Raw genomic sequence first — 22948 nt, forward strand, 5'->3', positions numbered from 1 at the left:
AACTAAGCTTTTGCAATTCATTTACTAGTACACCTCAGAGCTCCACAATCTCTCAGTTTTTAGATAAAATGTTTCTTTTTTAAACTTCCTGCCAAAGTGGACAGTTTCCCACTTTCCCACATTTTGGTCTATTTCCCACTCACTTAACCCATCAATGTCCTTTTCTAGCCTCCTTATGGCCTCTTCACAACTTACTGTCCTACCTTCAAGACATACTTTTGTCATCAGTGAATTTGGTGAGCATACTTTCCACTCCTTCATCCAAGTCATTTATATAAACTACAAGAAGTTGAGGTTCCAGCTCTGATCCCTGTGTACTCCACTTGTTACACCGTGCTAACCAGAAATTGGAGCTATTTATGCCACAGCCTGCTTCCAGGCATCAAGATAATCATTTATCCATCCTGATATACACCCACCTACATCACATACCTTCCAATGTTCAGGGACCAATTCCTGTCGATCTGCAGCCACGTATCTGTAGTGGGTATTCAATCTTCATTGTACCTATTGATCTCAGCTCATTTGTTTTGCTTAGAATGCATTCAGATAGAGAAAGTTTCTTCTATCCTTTCATAACATCTAGCCTTATCTTTCTCAGGTTTTCACCCTCTATCACATCCCGCCATTGTCTGGTTATTGTTTCCCATATTAATACGTTTACCTTTTGCCTTCTCTCTTCTCTTTGATCTCCCATATTTTCTCAAATTTAATCCCTTATCCCCACTATTTAGTTTCAGCTCCTGCCCACTTCCCATTAGGTGGGTTTTGAGAAATATTGGCCCCAGCAATGTTCAGGTGGTAGCTGTCCCATCAGTACAGTTGCCACTTTGCCCAGTTCGAGTGCGAGTGCGTCATGCATTGGAAACCACTTAGAGTCAGAGAGGTCTACAGCACAGAGGAAGGCCCTTCAGCCCATTGAGTCTGTGCCAGTCAGAAACAATCACCTAACTATTCTAATCCTATTTCCCAGTACTTGGCCCACAGCCTTATATACCTTGGTATCACAAGTGTATGTCTAAACACCTCAAATGGGCCCAGTGCGGACCTCAATCAAGACCAATGCCAATCTTGAGTGGGCCCAGAGAGGACCTTGTGTGGGCCCAGGAAGGAACTCAGTCAAGCCCAATGCTTGCCTCCAGTGGGCCCAAGGAGAATTGCAAGTGCGCCCAGCCTGGACCTTGAGTGGGCCCAGGGAGGACCTCAATCAGGCCCAATGCTGGCCTTGTGAGAGCCCAGGGAGGACCTTGAGTGAGCCCTTACCTACTTTCAGGGGCGAGCACAGGACCTGGCCTTGGAATCGGTGACTGTTGCGTCGGTGGAGGCAATGTCAGCGAAGTAGGACCAGCAACAAGAGATGGCACTAAAGGATCAGTGACTTTGTTGTTGGTTGGCTCCAGCACTGGCGATGGTGAAGCAGCAGCAGAGGATGATGAGGAGGGTCAGTGGCAAGAGATGTGACTCCAAAGTCGGCTAGGATGGTAGCGACTGGCAGTGGCAGAGCAGAATCAGTCCAGCGGTGAAAGGTGGCAGCTTTGACTCTAGGGGGGTCTGGTGTAGATCGTGATGAAGAGGTAGAGGAGGGATGGTGGTGCAGATGTTGTTGATGGTGATAAGCTGGATCAGCACTGATGGGGATCTCTTCAAGCTCTATCTTTTTATTTTCCCCTTACCCTTAAATTATTCACAACTGAATTGTGTGAATTGTGGTGACAAACGAAAGCTTTTCACTGCCTTTTATTGTGAAATACACATGACAATAAAATCACTCATTCATTCGAGAAGTTCTTAAACGTTATGAGGCTGGGAAAAGCAAGTAACGAGAAGAGGAACTTCTCCCACACCAGGTTTTGATCCATGCATTCATCTTTCTGAAACGCTGTGCCCCCTGACATTTGCACATGGCTCAGGTAATAAATCACAGATTATGACCGTTGAGGCTCTGTTTGTTAATCTGATTCCTTGCTGCTCATACTGACTACGCTGAATCTTCTTTGTCCTACCAATGTCATTGAAATGAATATGGGCCACACCAACTTGATCTTGGGTTCCTGCCTAGCACCAAGCTGATGTACTGAACCCTGGCACCAGCCAGGCATCGCAATGTCTGAACTCACAATCTTTTTGTGGCAAACGGTGTCAATCTCTCTCATGGTACTGTCCCCTACTAATACTGCTTTTCTTTATCCACACCCTCCCCCGGCAAAACTTGAATGGCATTCCTCCACTCGATAGGTTGCCTCCTCCTCATTTTTACGAGGTGCGCTCTGTTTCAGTCATTTCCTCTTGAAATTTCAATTTATCCCATCTCTCTGTCACCTTTAATCTGAACCCTTGAGTTTTCCATTTCTTCCTGGCTTTTCTATGCCTCATTGTTGGTCAGACTGGAGGTGGGAAATATGAAAGCCACACTGTATTTCATTTTACACAAGCATTCTTGAATTTAAAAGGGAAAAATAACAAAGCTGGCTGTGTGAGATTTTAACCATTGAAGAGGCCAGTAGTCACTGAAAACTCTTGTGGAGGAAATGTGGTATGTCCATTAAGGCACTTACCAATTTTATAGATACACCGTAGAAAGCCTTCTGTCCCGATGCATCACAGCTCGGTACAGCAAGTGCTCTGCCCAGGACAGTAAGAAACTACAGAGAGTTGCAAACACAACCCAGACCATTATGCAAGCCAACCTTCCATCCACTGACTCCTCAGAAAGGCAGTCATCAAGACCTCTCCTACCCTAGTTGTAGTCTCTTCCAACCTCTTCCATCGGCAGAAGATACAAAAGCTTAAACACATGTACCAACAGGTTCAAGAACAGCTTCTTCCCCGCTGTTATTAAATGGACCTCTCAAATTTTAAATTTAACGTTGATCTCGCTCTTTGTGCACCTTCTATGCAGCCATAACATTGTATTCCTTGCTTTGTCCTATTACCCTATGCTCTTTGCATGGTGTGACCTGCCTGTACTGCATGCAAAACAAAACTTTTCACCATAGCTAGGTAACTGTGACAATAATAAATCAAACCAAATCCTACTGTGACACCCGTCTTTAATCCAGGCTTTTCACAACAATAACCTTACCACACTGGGTTTTGAAAATGCTGCTAGACAACACCGATAAAAATAGACACTGCACTGTATCTAGGAATGTCCAAACATCTCAAGGGTGAGTGCACCAGTCTACATTGGATTTTATAATGAATTCATCATTATGACCAATCCTTGCTTAATGAACAGAATCACAAATACCACTTAGAGTAACTCAGTTTATTCCCCTATATGTAAATGGAGCTGACTCACACTGCGCTACAGTACTACAGGCACTGAATCCTCTTCTGCAAACTCACAAACAGACAATTCACCTATGTCCTTGATATCTCCAGACTTGACAATTCCAAAACAGACTTAGTCAGCTTCTATTGTCCGCACTCCATCAAAACAATTCATCTGAAATCCTACTTCGCGTTCCCAAGTCCTGTTTGCACATTGCTTCTATATACCGGTCCAACACAGGCTCCCAAATCTTGACTTTCATCCTCCACGGTTTTCTTCTCCCTGGCTCTGGAGTCACTGCCAACCCTGCAAGCAGCCAAGATATCTGCACTCTCCCAGTTCTGGCCTTATGCACAGACTGTTTATTTGCACCAGCATCGGTATCTGGGCCTTTGGCTATGTAGAGTTTACACTCTGGAATCCTATCTCTCTGTTGCTCACTGTCTCCTAAATCTATAGTCACCTGTCCTGGCTGCTTTGGGTAGGTTTCCAATTGTTATTGTGTGTTAATGATCCTATGAATCAATGAGACATTTTAACATGTTAAAGAAACAATATAAGCGCAAAGTATTGTCCTGATGAAGAGCTTTGGCCCAAAACATTGAATTTCCTGCTCCTCTGATGCTGACTGAACAGCTGTGTATTTCTAGCTCCACATTTATTGACGCTAGCTTCCAGCATCTGCAGACCTTCTTTTTGCTAAATGCAAAGTGCTATTGTGAGTGGAATCACTTGTGTAAGGTCACCCATTGGCTGACATCAATATTGAATTGACATGAAGGTTCTTGAGGGAGATAGTCCAACAATTAGAGTAAGAAAACAAGAGAAATGTTTCCTAATTATTAAGACTACATCATGACTGGAATTAATACCTTCCAGGTCAATGTTATATTCCAAGGGATATTGATCTAAACATCATGACAAAGACATTTTTGAAAATTTACTCCTTCATTATTGCGTGAGACTAACATCTATATTGCCCTTCAATGTGGTATTTAAGCCAGAGGCAAGGATGTCACTGAGCAAAGCTGAGACTGACAACTTGTTGGTTCAGTAACCATTATTACACTTTAGGAGAGGTCAACTCATTTATCCAGGCAGTGATAAGAATGTCCAGCATTCCCTAACACATGGAGTAGTTGAGGTAAACAGTATAGATTACATTTAGGGAAAACTACATGAACAAACGAAAGAAAAGGGAATGGAGAATGTTATCTTGCCAGGGTTATGTGAAAGAGGGCTGAGGGAGGCTGATGTGGAGACTAAACTGCAGCACAGAATCAAATGTCATGTTTTCGTATTGTACGTTCAGTGTAATTGCATGAGTCTATTCATTCTTGCCAGCTTTAGGAAGACGGAACACAAATCTGAGATTTGAAACAAAAATGTTTTTTTTCAGGTTGAGAAACTGATCGCTGAGAAAGGCTGGGAGTTTATGTGGAATGAGAGACTTGGCTACATCTTGACATGCCCATCAAACCTGGGCACTGGGCTCCGAGCTGGGGTACACATCAAACTACCGATGCTCAGCAAGGTACCATTTCAATTTCATTTTCCAACTGGGCTTGACTATGTTGTGTACCGGATTCTAATGAATATCATTTACTCTCCATTGTACATGATTCTGCAATCAATTCATTCCAGACTGCAAAACATTCTTAACAACACTTAAAGTGCTGAGAATATCAGTGAAAGGAAAGGAAATAGAGTGGGCCTCTCTCCTTTAGATCTGTAAATGAATTCCTTGTGAAGTTAAGCGACAAATTAGGGGGCAGAGATTCCATCAGCGATTCCTGCTCACAAGAATCTAAACAGACTGTTCTAAAATGGAATGGTATTAAACAGAACGTGACTTGAAAAGTCCACAGGTTGATTGGTTTAGAAAACAGTAATGACAACAAAGATATTATAGGAGGTTCTACAGGTGTTAAGGGCTGGGCTTATTGAAGTGGACAATGCAGAAGGAACTCTACTGTATATCCTAGCCCATGGTGTCCCTATCCTGGAAGAATTTGGTAGGGACAATGTAGAGAGAGCCTTACTTTGCCTCTAGGCTCTCTGAGGTCGTGAAACTAAAGTCATACATCTTGTTGTAATGAGCAGATCCAGAGAGGAAAATAAAACCTGTCAATATCCTAGTGACTGTTCAGGTCCTATCAGATCACTGCCATTCACTCATCCCCTTCATTTTCTAATAAACAAATTACCAACCTCAATCAAGAAGTAAATACCAGCTGCGGCTGGAGATAATGTGAGTTTATTTGGAGTACAGGGGAAATCACCGTCTCTGTGCAGTTCCCAGTGGACAGCACAGCCTTAACTAAAACAACCAAGTCCTTTCGTAAAGTGACTCATTCATGGCACTGGGTCCTGGTGTGAATGATCTCCCTTTGGTCCTGAAATGGAAAGATACAGGCTCTTGTTGCACAGTGCTAGTGTCTGAAACTCTGGACCAGAAGGTCCAGATTCAAATTCCACCTGCCCCAAACATGTGTCAAAATGTGTAAATGAGTCAACTTTAAAAAAATTGAAGGTTATACGGAGATGTAAGTTAGTTCCTTGTTTAGATTGGAACAAAAGAGACCATCTCCTTCCTTTATGGCCCCGAGACAGTGTGATCGGGATGGACATCAACTGACCAACAGTGAGCGTGTCTGGGACAGCTGATTGGCTGCAGAAGGTCATGTGATAAAATCTCCAGTAAGATGCCCAAGTCACGTTGGCAACCTGGCATTCAAATTGATGGTTCCTCAGAACAACCTGTTTAACAAGTAGGGGAAAGATACTGCAATGATTTGAGTGTTGAATGTGAGCTGTTCTATAAAAACCATATTTCCCTTTCCTTAAAACCTCAAAACCAGCAATTACTATTTCAACTCCAGCCCTTCATCACTTGGCCAAAACATGAGAAACCCATACGTCTGGATTTTAATAGCTTTCAGTCCGATGCATGCTACTGGTTATCTAACTTTTATTTCTGATTCAGGATCCTCGCTTCTCAAAGATCCTGGAGAACCTGCGTTTGCAGAAACGAGGGACAGGGGGTGTGGACACTGCGGCTGTGGGCAGCGTGTTCGATATCTCGAACCTGGACCGTCTGGGCAAATCTGAGGCAAGTTACTGTCCTCAACCAGCAACACCCCTGTGTGAGAGGGAGAGGGGTTAGGCCAGATGATGGATGAGAGGGGTTTGCTGAATAGACGCGCGGGGTCAAAACTTTTCAGGAGAAAAGGGTGCCGATAGATTGGCTGCGGCATTGTAAGGCGGAAAACAATGGATAATTATAGAGAGCCTAGGCACCTGGGTAATTCGCAAAAAGGTAGAAGGTTTGCACATATTTCTTTTGTTTGCAGGGAGTGAACTTGACTTCAAGCAAATCTAAATGAGCGATGTTACAAACTTGCTCGAATATTGAAATTGGTTGTGAACAGAGCTGTTGGCACATTCAGGACTGTTCAATATTTGCTATCCAAGTATGAAACCTGATGTAACAGGAGTAAGAGGTAGCACAGTATGGAGCTGGAGGAACACAGAAGGCCAGGCAGCAGAGGAGCAGGAAAGTTGACATTTCAGGGTGGGACCCTTCTTCAGAAATGGGGCTGTGTTCATTTGGCCCCACACTGTGTTATCTCTGACTCCAGCATCGGCAGTTCTTACTATCTCTGATGTAACGGGAGATATTTTTCATTTTTTTGCAAGTTCAGGCTGCTGGAGAACAATCCATACTTTGGAGAGTTTGTGGGAAAGGGGATGGGATTCTTTAGGCAGTAGGTTGGATCAGAGCGGGAAGGGATTAGTGCAGGTTCAGAATGACAGATGTGGGGAAGGACAGGGAGGGGGGGAGGTAAGTGAGGGGCTTCTTTGTGGAAATGGGTTGTGTGGCAGGAGGGGTTAGAAATTGAGGGAGGAGGTGAGGAGACATGGCAGGGAAATGGGGAGAGTTTTATTTCCAGCAAAATAATCAAGCTGTTGTGAATGCCCCTTGTTCAAATATAAAAGATTAAACTGGAATGTTGAATTTCCTTCTTTAGGTGGAGCTGGTTCAGTTGGTGGTCGATGGAGTCAACTATTTAGTTGAATGCGAGAAGAAACTCCAGCGCGGGCAGGATATCAAAATTCCAGCACCAATAGCTCAGAGCCGGCGCTAAATCACCTGTAATCACCATTGAGACTGATATCATTCAAAACATGTCCTAAATCTGGAAATCCTTGCACCTACACAGCAGATAAATAAACTTCCTGACCACATGAACTAAAAAGTGTTGCTGCTTGCAATGTCTTTGTCAACCTCCTCAAGCGATAGTGCATCTTGTAGTAAAATATGGTCGTTATACCTTTCCCTATCATGCCCTGACCTACCACTCTGGGAGAGATTCACAGACACAGGCGCCTATCCAACACTTTGGGGCAGCACGGTGGCTCAGTGGTTAGCACTGCAGCCTCACAGCATCAGGGACCCGGGTTCGATTCCAGCCTTGGGTAACTGTCTGTGCGGAGTTTGCACATTCTCCCCGTGTCTGCGTGGGTTTCCTCCGGTGCTCCAGTGTCCTCCCACAGTCCAAAAATGTGCAGGCTAGGTGGATTGGCCATGCTAAATTGCCCATAGTGTGCAGGGGTTTGTGGGTTATAGGGGAATGGGTCTGGGTGGGATGTTTCAAGGGGAGGTGTGGACTTGTTGGGCCAAAAGGCCTGTTTCCACACTGTAGGGAATCTAATCTAAACACTGTTTGATTATAGAAGAATAAAATAGCCTCCAAACACTCTGTGCTAAATGTGTCTGCACTAATGTGGCTCTGCACATCAGTGAGAGAAGGTGATGCCTCCCATAGTGTGTCAGTTTATCAACACTTGGCATCAAGACTGACTGAGTTGCCTGAACACTGCAAGCCCCTGGAGGCTTATCCTTGCCGCAGAAAAAGTACCTGAATCTTAACCGCAACAAATTCTCAACGAGAAATCACACAGCCAAAGGGGAAAAAAAAACAGCCTCCAGCTGGGCTTTAAAGAATGAGGGGTGAACAGATTTCCAACATAGAACCCACTTAACAGCACAATCCTGGCTTTAGAGTTTGAACCTGATTATCATTTATTCCATTTGTCATCAGTTCTGGGACTGTAGCTCGAGGTTCCAATGACACACGGATCCCCTCATTCACATTCCCAACAATCTGTGGGAATTGTAAGAACACTTTTAGTAAATCAGGAAGCGTTAGAGTTTAATTCAGCAACAATTTGTTGTTATAGGCTAAACATTTTCGTTTGATAATTCACAGGCTCTGGCCTGAGGGGCTATTTGTTTTGCTGCTGCTGCTCATCGATCCCTGATATTGGGTCTTGTGTCTGCCAGGTGAATCTATTGAACTGGGGGAACACCAAGCCTTGCGCTGCCAATGTTTTTCTTTCAGGAGGATCCAACTATAAAAGTAGAAATAGTGTCCTAGCTGCAGCCACTGGGAGACAGGTCAATCCATCAGTAGACAATCTGAAGCTAAATCCTCCTTGGATCTAATCCTAGGCAATTCTGAAACACTTTCTGTTCTGCACCTGTCCTGATGGACAAAGTCTTGCCCTATTTTCACTTGCAGATGATCTCCTGTTAACTGTCATTTAAAATGATCCACATATGCTTCAATATCAGAAAACCAGGATTGGGTGCACACTGCCCATTCCTGTGGATCACTGTGTATTGCTGGCGATCAAAGCCCATTATTAGTGATCATGGCTCATTGCTGAGTGGTCACTGGCCATTGGTCAATGATATTTGCCACTGGGAAGAGGAGAAGTCACTGCCCATTTCCGGAGATCACTGATCATTATGAGGGCTCACTGACCATTGGCAGGGATTCCTGTCCGTTGCCAGGGCTCACTGACCATTGGCAGGGCTTCCTGTCCATTGCCAAGGCTCACTGACCGTTGGCAGGGATTCCCGTCCGTTGCCAGGGCTCACTGACCGTTGGCAGGGATTCCTGTCCGTTGCCAGGGCTCACTGACCATTGGTAGGGATTCCTGTCAGTTGCCAGGGCTCACTGACCATTGGCAGGGATTCCTGTCCATTGCCAGGGCTCACTGGCCGTTGGCAGAGATTCCTGTCCGTTGCCAGGGCTCACTGACCGTTGGCAGAGATTCCTGTCCGTTGCCAGGACTCACTGACCGTTGCCAGGGTCAGTTTGTTACAGGGCTCAGTTTCCCACTGCTGCGTGACTGTGATGTCTCTGAGCAGGAACAGCTCTCTGCTGAAAGGATGCTGATGGTGACCTCACCAGAGGGTTCCTGAAGAGTGAGGAATCCACAGGGAATGCTGGGGATGCTGGCCTCGGCAAATCTGCAACAAGAAAATAAGACAACAAACAAGGTGCATCAGCTCCTGCTCTCCAATCTCTTTGAAACAAGTAAACCTGATTCCAGCCTATTCTCGTTGTAACTTGTTAATCTGCTGTGTCACTGTTCACTCTCTCTCTCCCTGTAACTATCTCTCCATTTCTCTCCCTCTGTCTCTGCTGGTACTTTTTCCTCCACTTTCTAACTCTCATTTTCTCTTATTATTTCTCTGTTCAGCTCTTACACCTGTCTTACACCAAAGTTGCTCCAAATTATTCTTTCTTTTGTTGTATTTTAACTACAGCGTATGAATAAAATATGTTTTGCTTAATGTTGAGTAGATTGACCAATCAAGCTGCATCTGCAACACAACACTTTACACTTATCTTTAAAATAAGAAAAAGTTAGTATCTAGGCTGTCTTCTGATTATATTTTGAGGGGGTTTGGTCTGGTCCACAAATGACTGGGGCCTTTTGTCGGAATTGAAATCTCCAATTTCAGGTTGGGTTTAGGATTGTTGGGCTCGAAGGAAGTGAGTGCTGAGAGGTAATGTTTTTTATTTCGGATGTTGAATTCACTTGGTTTAAAGAGGGTGTGCCTTGCGTGGTAACGGCTCTTTCAGTCACTAAGAGTTTCCTGGGGGTGGAAGAAGTCACTTCAGTGGTTTTACAGAAAGTGAATAAGGCAAAGCTTTTGGAATTGACAAACAGGCTGGAGATGTGTTGTCTGTGTCTGTGAAGAAAGAGGAGATAATCACGCAGCATTTACAGTTTCCAGGAATGCCATCAGAATCTTTGGAAATTGCTAGAATTCAATAGAAAATGAAGCAGCTTGGACGTGAAACCGTTTGAAGTATGATTAAAGCAGAGGAGAAAGCAAAGGAAGGGACGGTCCGAGAAGAAGCAAGCCAGAGAAGAAAAGGAGAAAGAGAGTTTTTTGTACTTCAGAGGTTGAAAACTCAAAGTCGACTTAAAATGTGGAAGGTAGAGATGAAAAGTAAGAGTTGGCTCAAGGGCAGTGACGGGGAGCAATTCCATCGTAGGTGGGAACCTGTTTAAATATGACCAAATGTTGGCGAATTTCAATGAGAAGGATGTAGAAGCATTTCTCGTATCATTTGAGAAAGTGGCTAAAGAAATGAAATGGTGGGTGACCATGTGGGTTTTGCTGATCCAAACAAAGTTGGTAGATAGAGCTAGTGAAGTATTTGCATCACTGTCAGAAGAGACATCTCCGGAGTATAATGCCATGAAAAATGCCCACTTGAGTGCACATGAGCTGGTACAAAAAGCCCACAGATAACATTTTAGGAATCTAAGGAGGGAACCTGGTAAACACACAGAGTTTGAAAGGATCAAACAAAGTCATTTTGATAAGTGGATAAGGGCATTGAAAACAGATCAAACATGTAACACTCAGAGAGACGATTATTTTGGAGGAGTTCAAAAATTTATTTCCTGAGGCTGTGGGAACTCGTGTGGAGGAGCAGGGAGTTAAGAGAATGAGATTAGCAGCTGAAATGGCAGATGATTTTGAGTTGGTTTGTAAACCAAAGTTTACCTTCTGACATCAATTTCAGTCTATGAGGGATAGAAATTGGGGAAAGAGAAATCCTCAGGTGGTAAGGGAAGAGGAAATCGCATTGAAGATAGTAAAGATAGTTTACCACAGGGTAAGAAGGAAACCCATGAGAGGGGAGGAGAAATAGGAAAGCTCAGGTGTTTTCCCTGTAATAAAGTAGGTCACATGAAGTGGTAATGTTGGTGGTTTAGAAAAAGCACTGGGAAGACAGATGTGGGAAAACAGGATAAGTCAGTGAGTTTTGTTGAAGTGGTAAAGGAAAGTACAGAGGAAGTTAAAAAGCTGCAAAAGAATATTCAACCTGTTGAAGGGGTTAGTTGAACTGCCAGATCTCATAAAAGAATTTACTCGTGAAGTTAAGGTTTACGCATGCATGCGAGGGGGCGCAGGTGAAGAAATAAAAAAATTTGAGAGATACAGGACGAGGTCAATCCTTAATGGCTAAAAATCAAGAGATATGTAATTCACAAGAAGAATTGCCAGAAAAGGTAGAATTCCTGGTGATTAGAGCAGTGCTGCATTGTATAAAGTGAGGTTGGAGACCCTGGTGAAAAGTGGTAAAGTGGTGATAGGAGTAAAAGAGAAACTCTCAGTTCCGGGCATACAGATTATGCTCGGTAATGATATGGCTTGGTCACAGGCAGGAGCGATGCCTACTGTGGTTGAAAAGCCAGTGGAAAATCAGGCAACCGACGTGGTACAGGAGGTATATCTGGGATTTTTCCTGACAATATGGTAACAAGGTCACAAAACCACAGGTGGAAACAGGAGAAGAAACCAAAGAATAAAGGTAAGGAAGTTGGAGTAGAATTATCAGAGACCATGGTTGATCAAATTATTGAGAAAACAGAAGAACAGGTAGAGGACAAAGTGGATATTTTCAGTTCAGAGCAAGTAACTGAGTTACAATGTAAAGATGAAAAGCTAACACTGTTGTACCAAAACGCATACACAGAAGAAGAATCTGAGTGTATCTTAGAATGTTGATATCTTAAAATTGACATCTTGATAAGGAATTGGTGACAATCACATATTCAGGTGAACGAGAAATGGGCAGAAGTTCATCAAATAGTATTACCAGTGGGTTATAGAAAGCAAGTGTTGTGAGAAGTACATGAATTACTTGTAGGAGGTCATTTGGGAGTAAGGGAAACTCAAGCCAAAACGCAAAAACATTTTTTATTGGCCTGGACTACATAAGGATGTTGTTGAATTTTGCCAGGCATGTCATATGTGTCAGGCAATTGGAAAATGTCAGGCAGTGATAAAACCAGCACCCTTAATACCCATTTCCACGTCTGAGGGACCTTTACATGAGTTTTAATTGATTGCATAGGATCCCTACCTAAAACAAAAAGTGGGGATCAGTATTTATTGACCGTAATGAATCATGGCTAAAGGGATTGTAGAAGAGTTACTCAATTATTTTAATGAGACTACCCACAGGGATACAATAAGATCAAGGGTCAAGTTTTACATCAAAGTTATTGAAGGAAGTTATGGACAGTTTAGGAATAAAAATATTCAAATCCACTGCGTACCATTCTGAATTACAGGGAGCATTAGAACAGTGGTAATAAAACTTTAAAGACCACGTTGGGAGCCCATAGTCAAGGATATCCAGAGGATTAGGATAAAAGACTCCCGTTTGTATGTTTTGCAATTAGGGATGCACCAAATGAATCTACCAAATTCAATTCATTTGAATTAGTTTTTGGACATGACATTAATATGAAATTAATTAGGTAGGAACTGGTGAGTCAGAGTTCAGAGACCACATATTTGGATCATGTGTCAAATTGTAGAGAAAGATTGACTAGAGTGGGTGAGCTGGATAGACAGCATTTGAAAGTAGCACAGCATGTAATAAAACAGGAAGCATACAATAAAGCAAAAACTCACAGTTTTGCTAATGGAGATAAAGTGTTAATGTTACTTCCAGTGGTAGGGTGAATCTTTAAAAGCAAGGTATAGTGGGCCTGATCAAATCGAAAGGAGATTGAGTGAGGTGAATTTTTGATAAGCACATCAAATAGAAAGAAATCTCGCAGAGTATGTCAAGTGAATATGCTCCAAAGATATTTGGATAGGGAAGGAAAGCAAAAGGAGAACATGTTACTGGTTTCAATACAAAGTGAAGAGCTAAGTTCAAAGGATTCTGAATTGGACATTCCTCAAATTAAATTGACAGTGAGGAAGTTCTCAAAAATTGGAATAAATTATTGAGTTACATTCCAGAGGAAAACTGAAATGACCTGAAAGACTTATTACTATCTCATGGGGAGTTATGGTGGAATAAGCTAGGAAGTACTAATTAATGATGCATGTTGTAGAGACAGGAAACATTGTTCCAATGAAACAATATTCTTATAGACTTAACCTCCAAAGCCGGCTCGGGTTCAAAAAGAGATTGTACGCACAAAGATAATATAATTGAAGTAAGTTGTAGTGAATGGAGCTCACCCATAGTAATGGTGCCAAAACCACCTGATACCTAACAATTATGTGCAGACTATCGCAAAGTAAATGCAGTTACAAAAGCTGATTCATATCCTGTTCCATATTTGAAAGACTTTATTGAGAAGGTGGAACAAGCAACCTGTATTCCAAAGTTGGACTTACTCAAAGGATATTGGCAGATCCCTTTATCTGAAAGAAGTTTTGATTTTTGTGACATGAAATAGACTGTACCACTTTAAAGTCATACCATTTGGTATGAAAAATGCACCAGGCACATTTCAAAGACTAGTCAACAAAGTTAGTTCGGGATTACTCAATTGTGTGGTGACATCAATAATACATAAGAAACAAACGAGAGGCAAAGGTAGACACTGGGCCGCTCCAAATTGATGCTGGAAGGCTAGTGATGGGAGATAAGGAAATAGCTGAAGAACTTAATAAGACTTTGCGTCAGCCTTCACAGTGGAAGACATGAGTAGTATGCCAACAATTAGGGAGAGCCAGGGGCAGAGTTGAGTATGGTAGGCATTACAAAAGAGAAAGTGCTAGAAAAGCTAAAGGGTCTAAAAATTGATAAATCTCCTGGCCCCGATGGGCTACATCCTAGAGTTCTGAAGAAGGTGGCTGAGGAAATAGCAGAGGCTTTGGTCGTGATCTTTCAAAAGTCACTGGAGTCAGGGAAAGTCCCAGATGATTGGAAAATTGCTGTTGTAACTCCCTTGTTTAAGAAAGGATCAAGGCAAAAGATGGAAAATTATAGGCCGATTAGCCTAACCTCGGTAGTTGGTAAAATTCTAGAATCCATTGTCAAAGATGAGATTTCTAAATTCCTGGAAGTGCAGGGTCAGATTAGAACAAGTCAGCATGGTTTTAGTAAGGGGAGGTCATGCCTGACAAACCTGTTAGAATTCTTTGAAGAGGTAACAAGTATGTTAGACCAGGGAAACCCAGTAGATGTTATCTATCTAGACTTCCAAAAGGCCTTTGATACAGTGCGTCACGGGAGGCTGCTGAGCAAAGTGAGGGCCCATGGTGTTCGAGGTGAGCTACTAGCTTGGATTGAGGATTGGCTGTCTGGCAGAAGGCAGAGAGTTGGGATAAAAGGCTCTTTCTCGGCATGGCAACCAGTGACGAGTGGTGTCCCGCAGGGTTCAGTGTTGGGGCCACAGCTGTTCACCTTATATATTAATAATCTGGATGAAGGGACTGGGGGCATTCTGACGAAGTTTGCCGATGATACAAAAATAGGTGGGCAGGCAGGTAGTACTGAGGAGGTGGGGAAGCTGCAGAAAGATTTGGACAGTTTAGGAGAGTGGTCCAGGAAATGGCTGATGAAATTCAATGTGAGTAAATGTGAGGTTTTGCACTTTGGAAAAAAGAATACAGGCATGGAGTATTTTCTAAATGGTGAGAAAATTCACAAATCAGAAGTGCAAAGGGATCTGGGAATGTTGGTCCAGGATTCTCTAAAGGTTAACTTGCAGGTAGAGTCCGTAATTAAGAAAGCGAATGTAATGTTGTTTATCTCAAGAGGGTTGGAATATAAAAGCAGCGATGTGCTCCTGAGGCTTTATAAAGCTCTAGTTAGGCCCCATTTAGAATACTGTGTCCAATTTTGGGCCCCACACCTCAGGAAGGACATACTTGCCCTGGAGCGTGTCCAGTGGAGATTCCCACGGATGATCCCTGGAATGGTTGGTTTAGCATATGATGAACGGCTAAGGATCCTGGGATTGTACTCATTAGAGTTTAGAAGGTTGAGGGGAGATCTAATAGAAACTTACAAGATAATGTATGGTTTAGAAGGGGTGGACGCTAGGAAGTTGTTTCCGTTAGATGGGGAGACGAGGACCCGTGGGCACAGCCTTAAAATTAGAGGGGGTAAATTTAAAACTGAAATGAGACAACATTTCTTCAGCCAGAGAGTGGTGGGCTTGTGGAATTCATTGCCGCAGAGTGCAGTGGAGGCCGGGACGTTGGATGCCTTCAAGGCAGAGACCGACAAATTCTTGATCTCAGAAGGAACCAAGGGCTACGGGGAGAGTGCAGGGAAGTGGAGTTGAAATGCCCATCAGCCATGATTTAAATGGTGGAGTGGACTTGATGGGCTGAATGGCCTACTTCCACTCTTATGTCTTATGGTCTTATGGTCTAATAAGCTGGTGATTGTTTAGTCACATGTTGCAGGAACATTTGGAGCTTCTATTGGATCAACTCTGGGTGGCAAGCTCAGTGATAAACCTGGCTATGGGTGAGTTCCCAAAAGCACAAGTCACATTCCTGGGCCATGTCATTGGACAAACGACCAGTGAGTTTTGTGACTTTTCCATACCATCGATGAAGAGGGAAATACTACAATGCCTGGGATTGAGTGGTTTTTATTGGAAGTTCATACTGGATTTTAGCAGTGTAATTGTTCCACTGACTGACTTATTGAAGAAGTGCGGAACATTTCAGTAGATGGTGAAATGTCAGAAGGCATTTGACAGGCTGAAAGCTGTGTTAAGCACTGCCCCAGTGTTAGCCACACTTAATTCGCAAAATCATTAAAAATGTCTATTGATGCAAGCGATGTGGGCGTCGGTGCTGTACACTTGCAAGAAAGTCACCAGATGGTAGCAGGATCTGTTGTGCATTTTTCCAGAAAATTGAATAATCATCAACAGAAATAGTCCACAATCAAGTAAGAGGCCTTGACCTTGGTGTTAACTTTGTAACATTTCAGCAGATACGTTGCTAGGAACGTGCTGAGACATTTGTATATACTAATCGCAATGCATTAAAGTTTTGGGAAAATATAAGGATAAATTTTCGAGACTGTTTAGATGAAGCTAATAACTATAGCCATTCAATTTGAATATTGTACACCTGGCAGGAAGAGAGAATGTAATTGCCGATCCATTGTCAGAACTTGGATGAAGACAGACAGAGGCATTCGGTGACAGGAAAACACAGATTGGAGTGGACTGCCATGCTGAATGTTTGCATGGTTAGAGTCAACGTAATGTAAATGTATTGTAATGTGTTTAATAGGGCTTTCTTTTAAAAAAAAGCTATCTTTGTGTATTTTTTGGTTTTTTTTTTAAGGGGAAGATGTAACAATACTGTTGCTTTAAGAGTTATATTCTGACCTGTTTTTTGAAGAGAGGTTTTAAGTCAAATGTTTAAAACTTCCTATTGAAAGCACATAAAGTAAACAGCTTGTTAGTCCTTGGGGTTTATTGTTAAATTAGAACAACAGAGGCAGCCTGAATGTATGGAGCAAGCTCCCACAGAGCCGGGGGTTTTAGTTTTAGTTTTTCAGTGGCAGTTGCTGGGGTCTTGAAACTAGGTTTCGACTCTGCAGTGCATCCTTCCCTGCTACTGTCTCCCTCTCAAAGTTTTCTCTTCATGATTTATTGTCCTGGATTGCAGAATTGGCTGTGAGACAATCTATTTTTCAGGACTTGCCTTTATCAAGGGTGTGTTTATGGGATGTTATTGGATCGGTGACTGTTTAGAAGTAAAATAATCTATTATTCGGTTAAGACTTTCAATAGTGTTGTTATTCCAATTTCTTCTTTCTTTTGTTGTTTCTAAACTATCGTGTACGAATAAAGTGCATTTCACCTCATGTCAAGTAGATTGACCAATTGAACTGCATCTGGAACACAACACCCTACACTTACCTTTTAAAATAAAGAAAGATTTATGTTCTAGGCCATTTTCTGAATATATTTTCAGGGGGTTTGGTCTGACCCACAAGAGTTCTACAGATCCTATCATGAAGCCTTCTCCAATGCCTGCTCTTCTACCAACTGATAGAGACATTGGGAAGAGGTTATTCCAGTTTGGAAGAGTTCTCCAAATCTAGCAGGGATAACCCGTTGGATGCCAATCCTTAATTACAAGCCACTTGTGGGAACTGTCTGGGTGGGGGTTTGTCTAGAAGGCCTCTTTAGAAGTAGGAGGCAGCGAGCAGTTGTGGCTGGGAAGCACTTCTGATGAGGATGAAGAAAGTAGGGTCAATCAAGACTTTCAAAAGGGAACACGACAGATATTTGCAAAGGAAGAAAATCTGCAGGATCATGTGCTTACACTAGGGGGAAATTGCACAAAGCAACCCACTCATTTGCAGAGCAGGTTCAGATTCAGTGGGCTGAATGGCCTCCTCCGACACTGCACAATTCAATGATTCTGTCAGGAAGCCAATGGCTCACTAATCCCTTCACCTAAGTCACTACCTCCCCCCCACCTTTAAAGCCAGATGTATCTTACACAGAATAAACCAGACACGCGCTGCTTTATCGATTTCAGGTTCTTGCTCATATCTGTCAGAAATGTGCAACTAGTCTTCAAGCCCCACACCCAGAATCAAACAGGGATAGAGGTACCTCGAATGGTGGAGAAGGGAGCTGAGCAATCGCCAACATTAGCCCGGCTTCTGGTGATGCCCCCATTGTGGGTGGTGCCAGCTGACCTTGGGGCATCATCTGAGGCTTGCTGAGCAAAGGGTTGAAACCAGAGGCGCATGTTCTCCCCGAGACAGTGCCTGAACTGACGGTTCAGGAGAGCGTAGAGGACGGGGTTCAGAACACAGTTCACAAAGGTCAGCCAAGTGGCGAGGAAGTCCAGCATTCTGGGAGGTTTGCTGTTGGACAGAGAGCTGCAGCAGAAGTTCAGAATGAAGTAGGGAAGCCAGGTAACAAGGCAGGTTGTTATCACAGCAATGATGGTTTTCGTTGTCTTAGACTCCATTGCTACGTCAGAAGGGATGCTGGCATTCAGATTAAAAGCCGAATTGGAAGACATGAAACTCGCCCATTTTCTTGAAAGGCTGGCCTGCAGCAGTCTGAAGGACTTCAGTTCACTGGGAATTGAGCTGTCTTCTGGCCTGGCAGACAGGTTATTGGCAAAACGCTGTGCTTTATACTTCACGTGCTCACGGGTGACCTGGTAGATTAAGTAATAGGAAACGACGATTACTAGCAAAGAGGTCAGGTAGATCCAAATAAAGAGGTAGATCCCATACACCAGACTGGAACCTCCGTCAGGCCAGCTGTAGTCACACAAACTCCTTGTGGGAGAAAACCTGTAAAGCCCAAGGCCAAAGAGCGGTGGGACTCCACAGAGCAGGCCACTCCACCACAGGAAGACAATCATCTTCAGAGCTCTGTCCCTGGTTATGGTCAGTATAAAGGGCTTCGCAATGACGTAATATCTGTCCACAGCGATGCCAGCCACTGACAGGATGGAGACATTCCTCAGTGAGAACGTTAGGAAGCCCGAGATTTGGCAAAATGTCCCACCAAAGGGCCAACTCTGGGCAATGGTTGCTATGATGACGACAGGCAGGCCTAAAAGAGCAATTAAAAAATCAGCTAACGCCAGGGAGACCACAAATATATTGGCGATGCTCCTCAAAGATCTACACTTGTAGACTAACAGCAGGACCAGGATGTTCAACGGAAGGCCAACGATTAGTATGAGCAGATAAAGAATCGCCTGGGTAGCAGTTTCTGCCAATAACGGGCGAGGTTGTCCGCTGCTGTTGGATCCAAACCCTGATGGGATCCCACCGTGAAGACTGTTCATCTTTAATGTCACTGCAAGCACTCAATCCAAAACCGATATTTTCACAAATTCAGTCAGCTCCCTGGTTACCGGTCGCTCTGGGAGCACAAGCCACAGCAATCAGTTCCACTTGCAGAGACAGTAATCACAGCCATTCTGCTATAGTTACATTCTTCCTTCCCCAGTAGAGCGGGTTGGTCAGCTGCAACTGTTTGCAAATATCTAACTGTATGCTTTCGGACGGAGACAAAAATTTGCTGCCCACAAACTCCCCTCAGAGTCATGGCATTCTTGGCTCAAATGGCACATCAGGGTCTGAACACAGGTTTAAGCTGACACTTCATTCTAGCACTGAGGGAGTGCTGCATTCTCGGAGGATGCCTGGAATGGGTGGAAAGGAAAGGTTGGACAGGTGAGGCATGTATCTGCCAGAGGGTCTAAGAGTAAAAGGCAACTTGATTAAAATGTATAAGATCCGGAGGGGTTTTGACAGGGTAGATGTGGAGAGGTTTTCTCTTGTTAGGGTATCTCAAACTGGTGTCATTGTTTGAAAATCAAGGGTCACCCATTTAATATGAGGGTGAGGAAAATCTCTTTCTGAAAGAGGGTCATGAGTCTTTGGAACTCTCAGGAAAGGCAGTGGACATTGAATATTGTTACGGCACAGGTGGATAAGCGGGCTGGGGGTGGGGGGGTGCGGTAGGTATTAGAAATATTGATTTGAGGTTACAATCAGGCCAGCTACATTCTTATGGAACAGCAAAGCAAGTTTGAGGGGCTGAATAGTTTATGCCTTATTCATATAAAGATGGAGGGGGAGCAAGCAGACAGTGTGAGATCTAGGTTATGGGTAGAGGGTGGGTGAAACGAAATAACAAGGATATCACCACATTAAGCTCAAAAGGTCAAAGTTGTTGGAAAGAAATAAAAGATTTGCTAGAGTTGGTGTTAATGACAGAATGAAGAGAGCTCTGTATGGATACAAATCAGAAAGACATGACAAGGGCTGGCATTTGGCACGGTGGCTCAGTGGTTAGCACTGCAGCCTCACAGCAACAGGGATCTGGGTTCGATTCCAGCCTCGGGCAGCTGTCAGTGTGGAGTTTGCACATTCTCCCCGTGTCTGTGTGGGTTTCCTCCAGGTCCTCCGGTTTCCTCCCACAGTCCAAAGATGTGCAGGCTAGGTGGATTGGCCATGCTAAAATGCATGTAGTTTTCAGGGGGTGTGGGTGGGATGCTGCAAAGGGGCGGTGTGGACTTGTCGGGCCGAAGTGCCTGTTTCCACACTGTAGGGAACCTAATCTAATCTAATCTCATAGTGCAGCAATTATAGGATTAACCCTGAAGCCAAGTGCACCTGCTGCCTATCCAGCCAGAATGAAGCAATCCATTAGGCCACTGGACAGAGCAACGTTATCCAGAGCCTGGGGTCAATAATGATCCAGCCATGCTGGACAATGACCCACTCTGCCAGGAGGCCCTGGCAACCCATAGGCTCAAGGTAACTGGTTACTGAACCTTGCACAGAAGTGACAACTCCAATCCTATTCTGCCACTGTCAGACATTGGAGTCTATCCAACTCAATACAGACTGCACCGGGTGTCACATCTCAGCCGTAAGTTTCAATGAAGCACAGGTTTTGGGGAGAGCAGGGGACATGATGAACTATTCCGGCCATACAGACCCTGCAGAAACTGGGAATATAATTCACATCTGGTCCCTGGGAAGGAAAGTGGGAGCCTTCCCCTGAAATATTACCAATTAATTCATTGGAAATGCTACAGAAAGTTTGCTGAATATAACCAAAAGGGAATCTGTTACCCGTTCATTTCAATGCGCCCAACGCAAGGTGCTTCCGGAGGAATCCTTAACTTTCAACAACATCATTACTTTGAGGAAAGAATTCACTTCAATGATTCAATTCATTTGTGCTCTTACCAGTTCAACATCACTGACTCCACAGCTACTAGATCCCCGTCACTATTTACTAAAAATGAAGTTCACCCTCAGTTGGGTTTTGGGGGAGATCTCTGCTCCACGTTGGCCCTCGGCTTTCTCTCGGGGAATTTCGCCTCCACCTGTGTCGAGTTTTGTTTTCTTCAAAGTGCAGGCGTTCTTTTTGAAGCTGCAGGCGTCTGTTTCACTGCGGCTGAGTTAAACCCCACCGCTCCCGCGAAAGGAAGTGGCGAGTTTCCTGTCTCTGTCCCATGGCTCCTTTATCAAACCGGCTTTGGAGTGTCTCACTTCACTCGGTTTGCTGTTAAGACCAAATAAAACAGAGAAAGAGAAAGGGACAGAGAAAGGGAGGAATAGAGACTGTCACGAACCAACCAGAAAACGATGAATGCACAGGAGTCCATTAAGAACTAGAGAAATGCACACATTCAAAAGCAAAAAGTAACAAACACAGTTGGAGAAAAACAGAAAACCGGAGACACAGACATACTGGAGAATACATAAAACATAACGATCCCGGAGAGAGAGAGTCTGTCACAGTGGAAAGTGAAGGAAGGTGGGGATCTGAGCCTGTGAAAGGGGATTTTATTCAGGAATAACTCTCCTATCCTAGTATTGGTGTGCACTGAAGCCCAGTCTGTGGGAGGCAGGGGGGCTGTTTGTTGATATGAGAAAGACAGGCGCTCTGTTCCGGACAGAGGAAGTGAGCTGCTATCATCTCAGCAAGTGCCTGGACGTGGCCACCTCTCAAACTGCCCCTTCCCTGTAGAAGTTAGAAGTTTAAAAAGAAAGGTCCATTCTGATCAGTTGACTGGAGAAAGTGGGTGTCAGGCTATAACGAGACAACACTCACATATAAACAATGGGGGTGTAGCACTACTAATCAGAGAGGGCATCACAGCTACAGAAGCTTCCATTGTCGAGGAAGATCTGCCTACTGAGTCAGTATGGGTGGAAATTGGGAACAGCAAGGGAGTAGTCACCTCGTTAGGGGTTTACTACAGGCCCCCCAATAGCAGCAGGGAGATTGAAGAAAGCATAGGTCGGCAGATTTTGGAAAAGTGTGGACGCAGTAGGGTTGTTGTAATGGGTGACTTTAACTTTCCTAATATTGATTGGAACCTCCTTCGAGCAGAAGATTTGAATGGAGCTGTTTTTGTAAGGTGTGTTCAGGAGGGTTTCCTAACGCAGTACGCTGACAGGCCGATGAGGGGAGAGGCCGTTCTAGACTTGGTGCTCGGAAATGAGCCGGGGCAGGTATCAGATCTTGTGGTGGGAGAGCATTTTGGTGATAGTGACCATAACTGCCTCACATTCTACATAGCTATGGAGAAGGAGAGGATTAGGCAAAATGGGAGGATATTTAATTGGGGAAGAGGAAACTATGATGCGATTAGACATGAGTTAGGAAGCATGGACTGGGAGCAATTGTTCCATGGTAAGGGCACTATAGACATGTGGAGACTGTTTAAGGAACAGTTGTTGCAAGTGATGAATAAATATGTCCCTCTGAGACAGGCAAGAAGGGGTAAGATAAAGGAACCTTGGATGACGAGAGCGGTGGAGCTTCTCGTCAAAAGGAAGAAGGTAGCTTACATAAGGTGGAGGAAGCTAGGGTCAAGCTCAGCTCTAGAGGATTACATGCAGGCGAGGAAGGAGGTCAAAAATGGTCTGAGGAGTGCCAGGAGGGAGCACAAGAAAGGTTTGGCAGAACGGATTAGGGAGAACACAAAGGCATTTTACACTTATGTGAGGAATAAGAAAATGGTCAAAGAAAGAGTAGGGACGATCAGGGATAGCATAG

The 22948-nt window shown here is 43.9% G+C and overlaps 2 protein-coding genes across 8 annotated transcripts in view; one reads left to right on the plus strand and one right to left on the minus strand.

Moving 5' to 3' along the window:
- LOC125446801 (creatine kinase U-type, mitochondrial-like) overlaps positions 1–7533 on the plus strand; it is a 50265-nt gene extending 42732 nt beyond the window's left edge. For all 7 annotated transcript variants that reach the window (XM_048520637.2, XM_048520634.2, XM_048520631.2 and 4 more), the window contains exons 8-10: positions 4674–4808; positions 6261–6386; positions 7306–7533. In XM_048520637.2, the coding sequence (XP_048376594.1) occupies positions 4674–4808; positions 6261–6386; positions 7306–7422 (378 nt within the window). In that variant the 3' untranslated portion in view covers positions 7423–7533. The remainder of the gene's footprint in view (positions 1–4673; positions 4809–6260; positions 6387–7305) is intronic.
- LOC125446834 (G-protein coupled receptor 161-like) lies at positions 1741–21437 on the minus strand. The gene is made up of 3 exons (XM_048520723.2): positions 21127–21437; positions 18008–19568; positions 1741–9596 (listed from the first exon to the last, which is right to left on the minus strand). Exons 2-3 carry the CDS (start codon positions 19206–19208, stop codon positions 9454–9456), a joined length of 1344 nt encoding a protein of 447 aa, XP_048376680.1. The 5' UTR covers positions 19209–19568; positions 21127–21437; the 3' UTR covers positions 1741–9453.
- Between the last annotated feature and the right edge of the window lie 1511 nt (positions 21438–22948).

Source organism: Stegostoma tigrinum, chromosome 36 (assembly GCF_030684315.1).
Source record: "Stegostoma tigrinum isolate sSteTig4 chromosome 36, sSteTig4.hap1, whole genome shotgun sequence".
In the NCBI taxonomy this organism is placed as follows: Eukaryota; Metazoa; Chordata; class Chondrichthyes; order Orectolobiformes; family Stegostomatidae; genus Stegostoma; species Stegostoma tigrinum.

Excerpts from the sequence above, each read along its gene's own strand:
- LOC125446834 (XM_048520723.2), bottom strand. The coding sequence starts at position 19,208 with ATGAACAGTCTTCACGGTGGGATCCCATCAGGGTTTGGATCCAACAGC. Across the intron at positions 9,597-18,007 it reads TCCCTTCTCCACCATTCGAG|ATTTGCCGAGGCCAGCATCC; the intron begins GTACCTCTATCC and ends TTCTTGTTGCAG.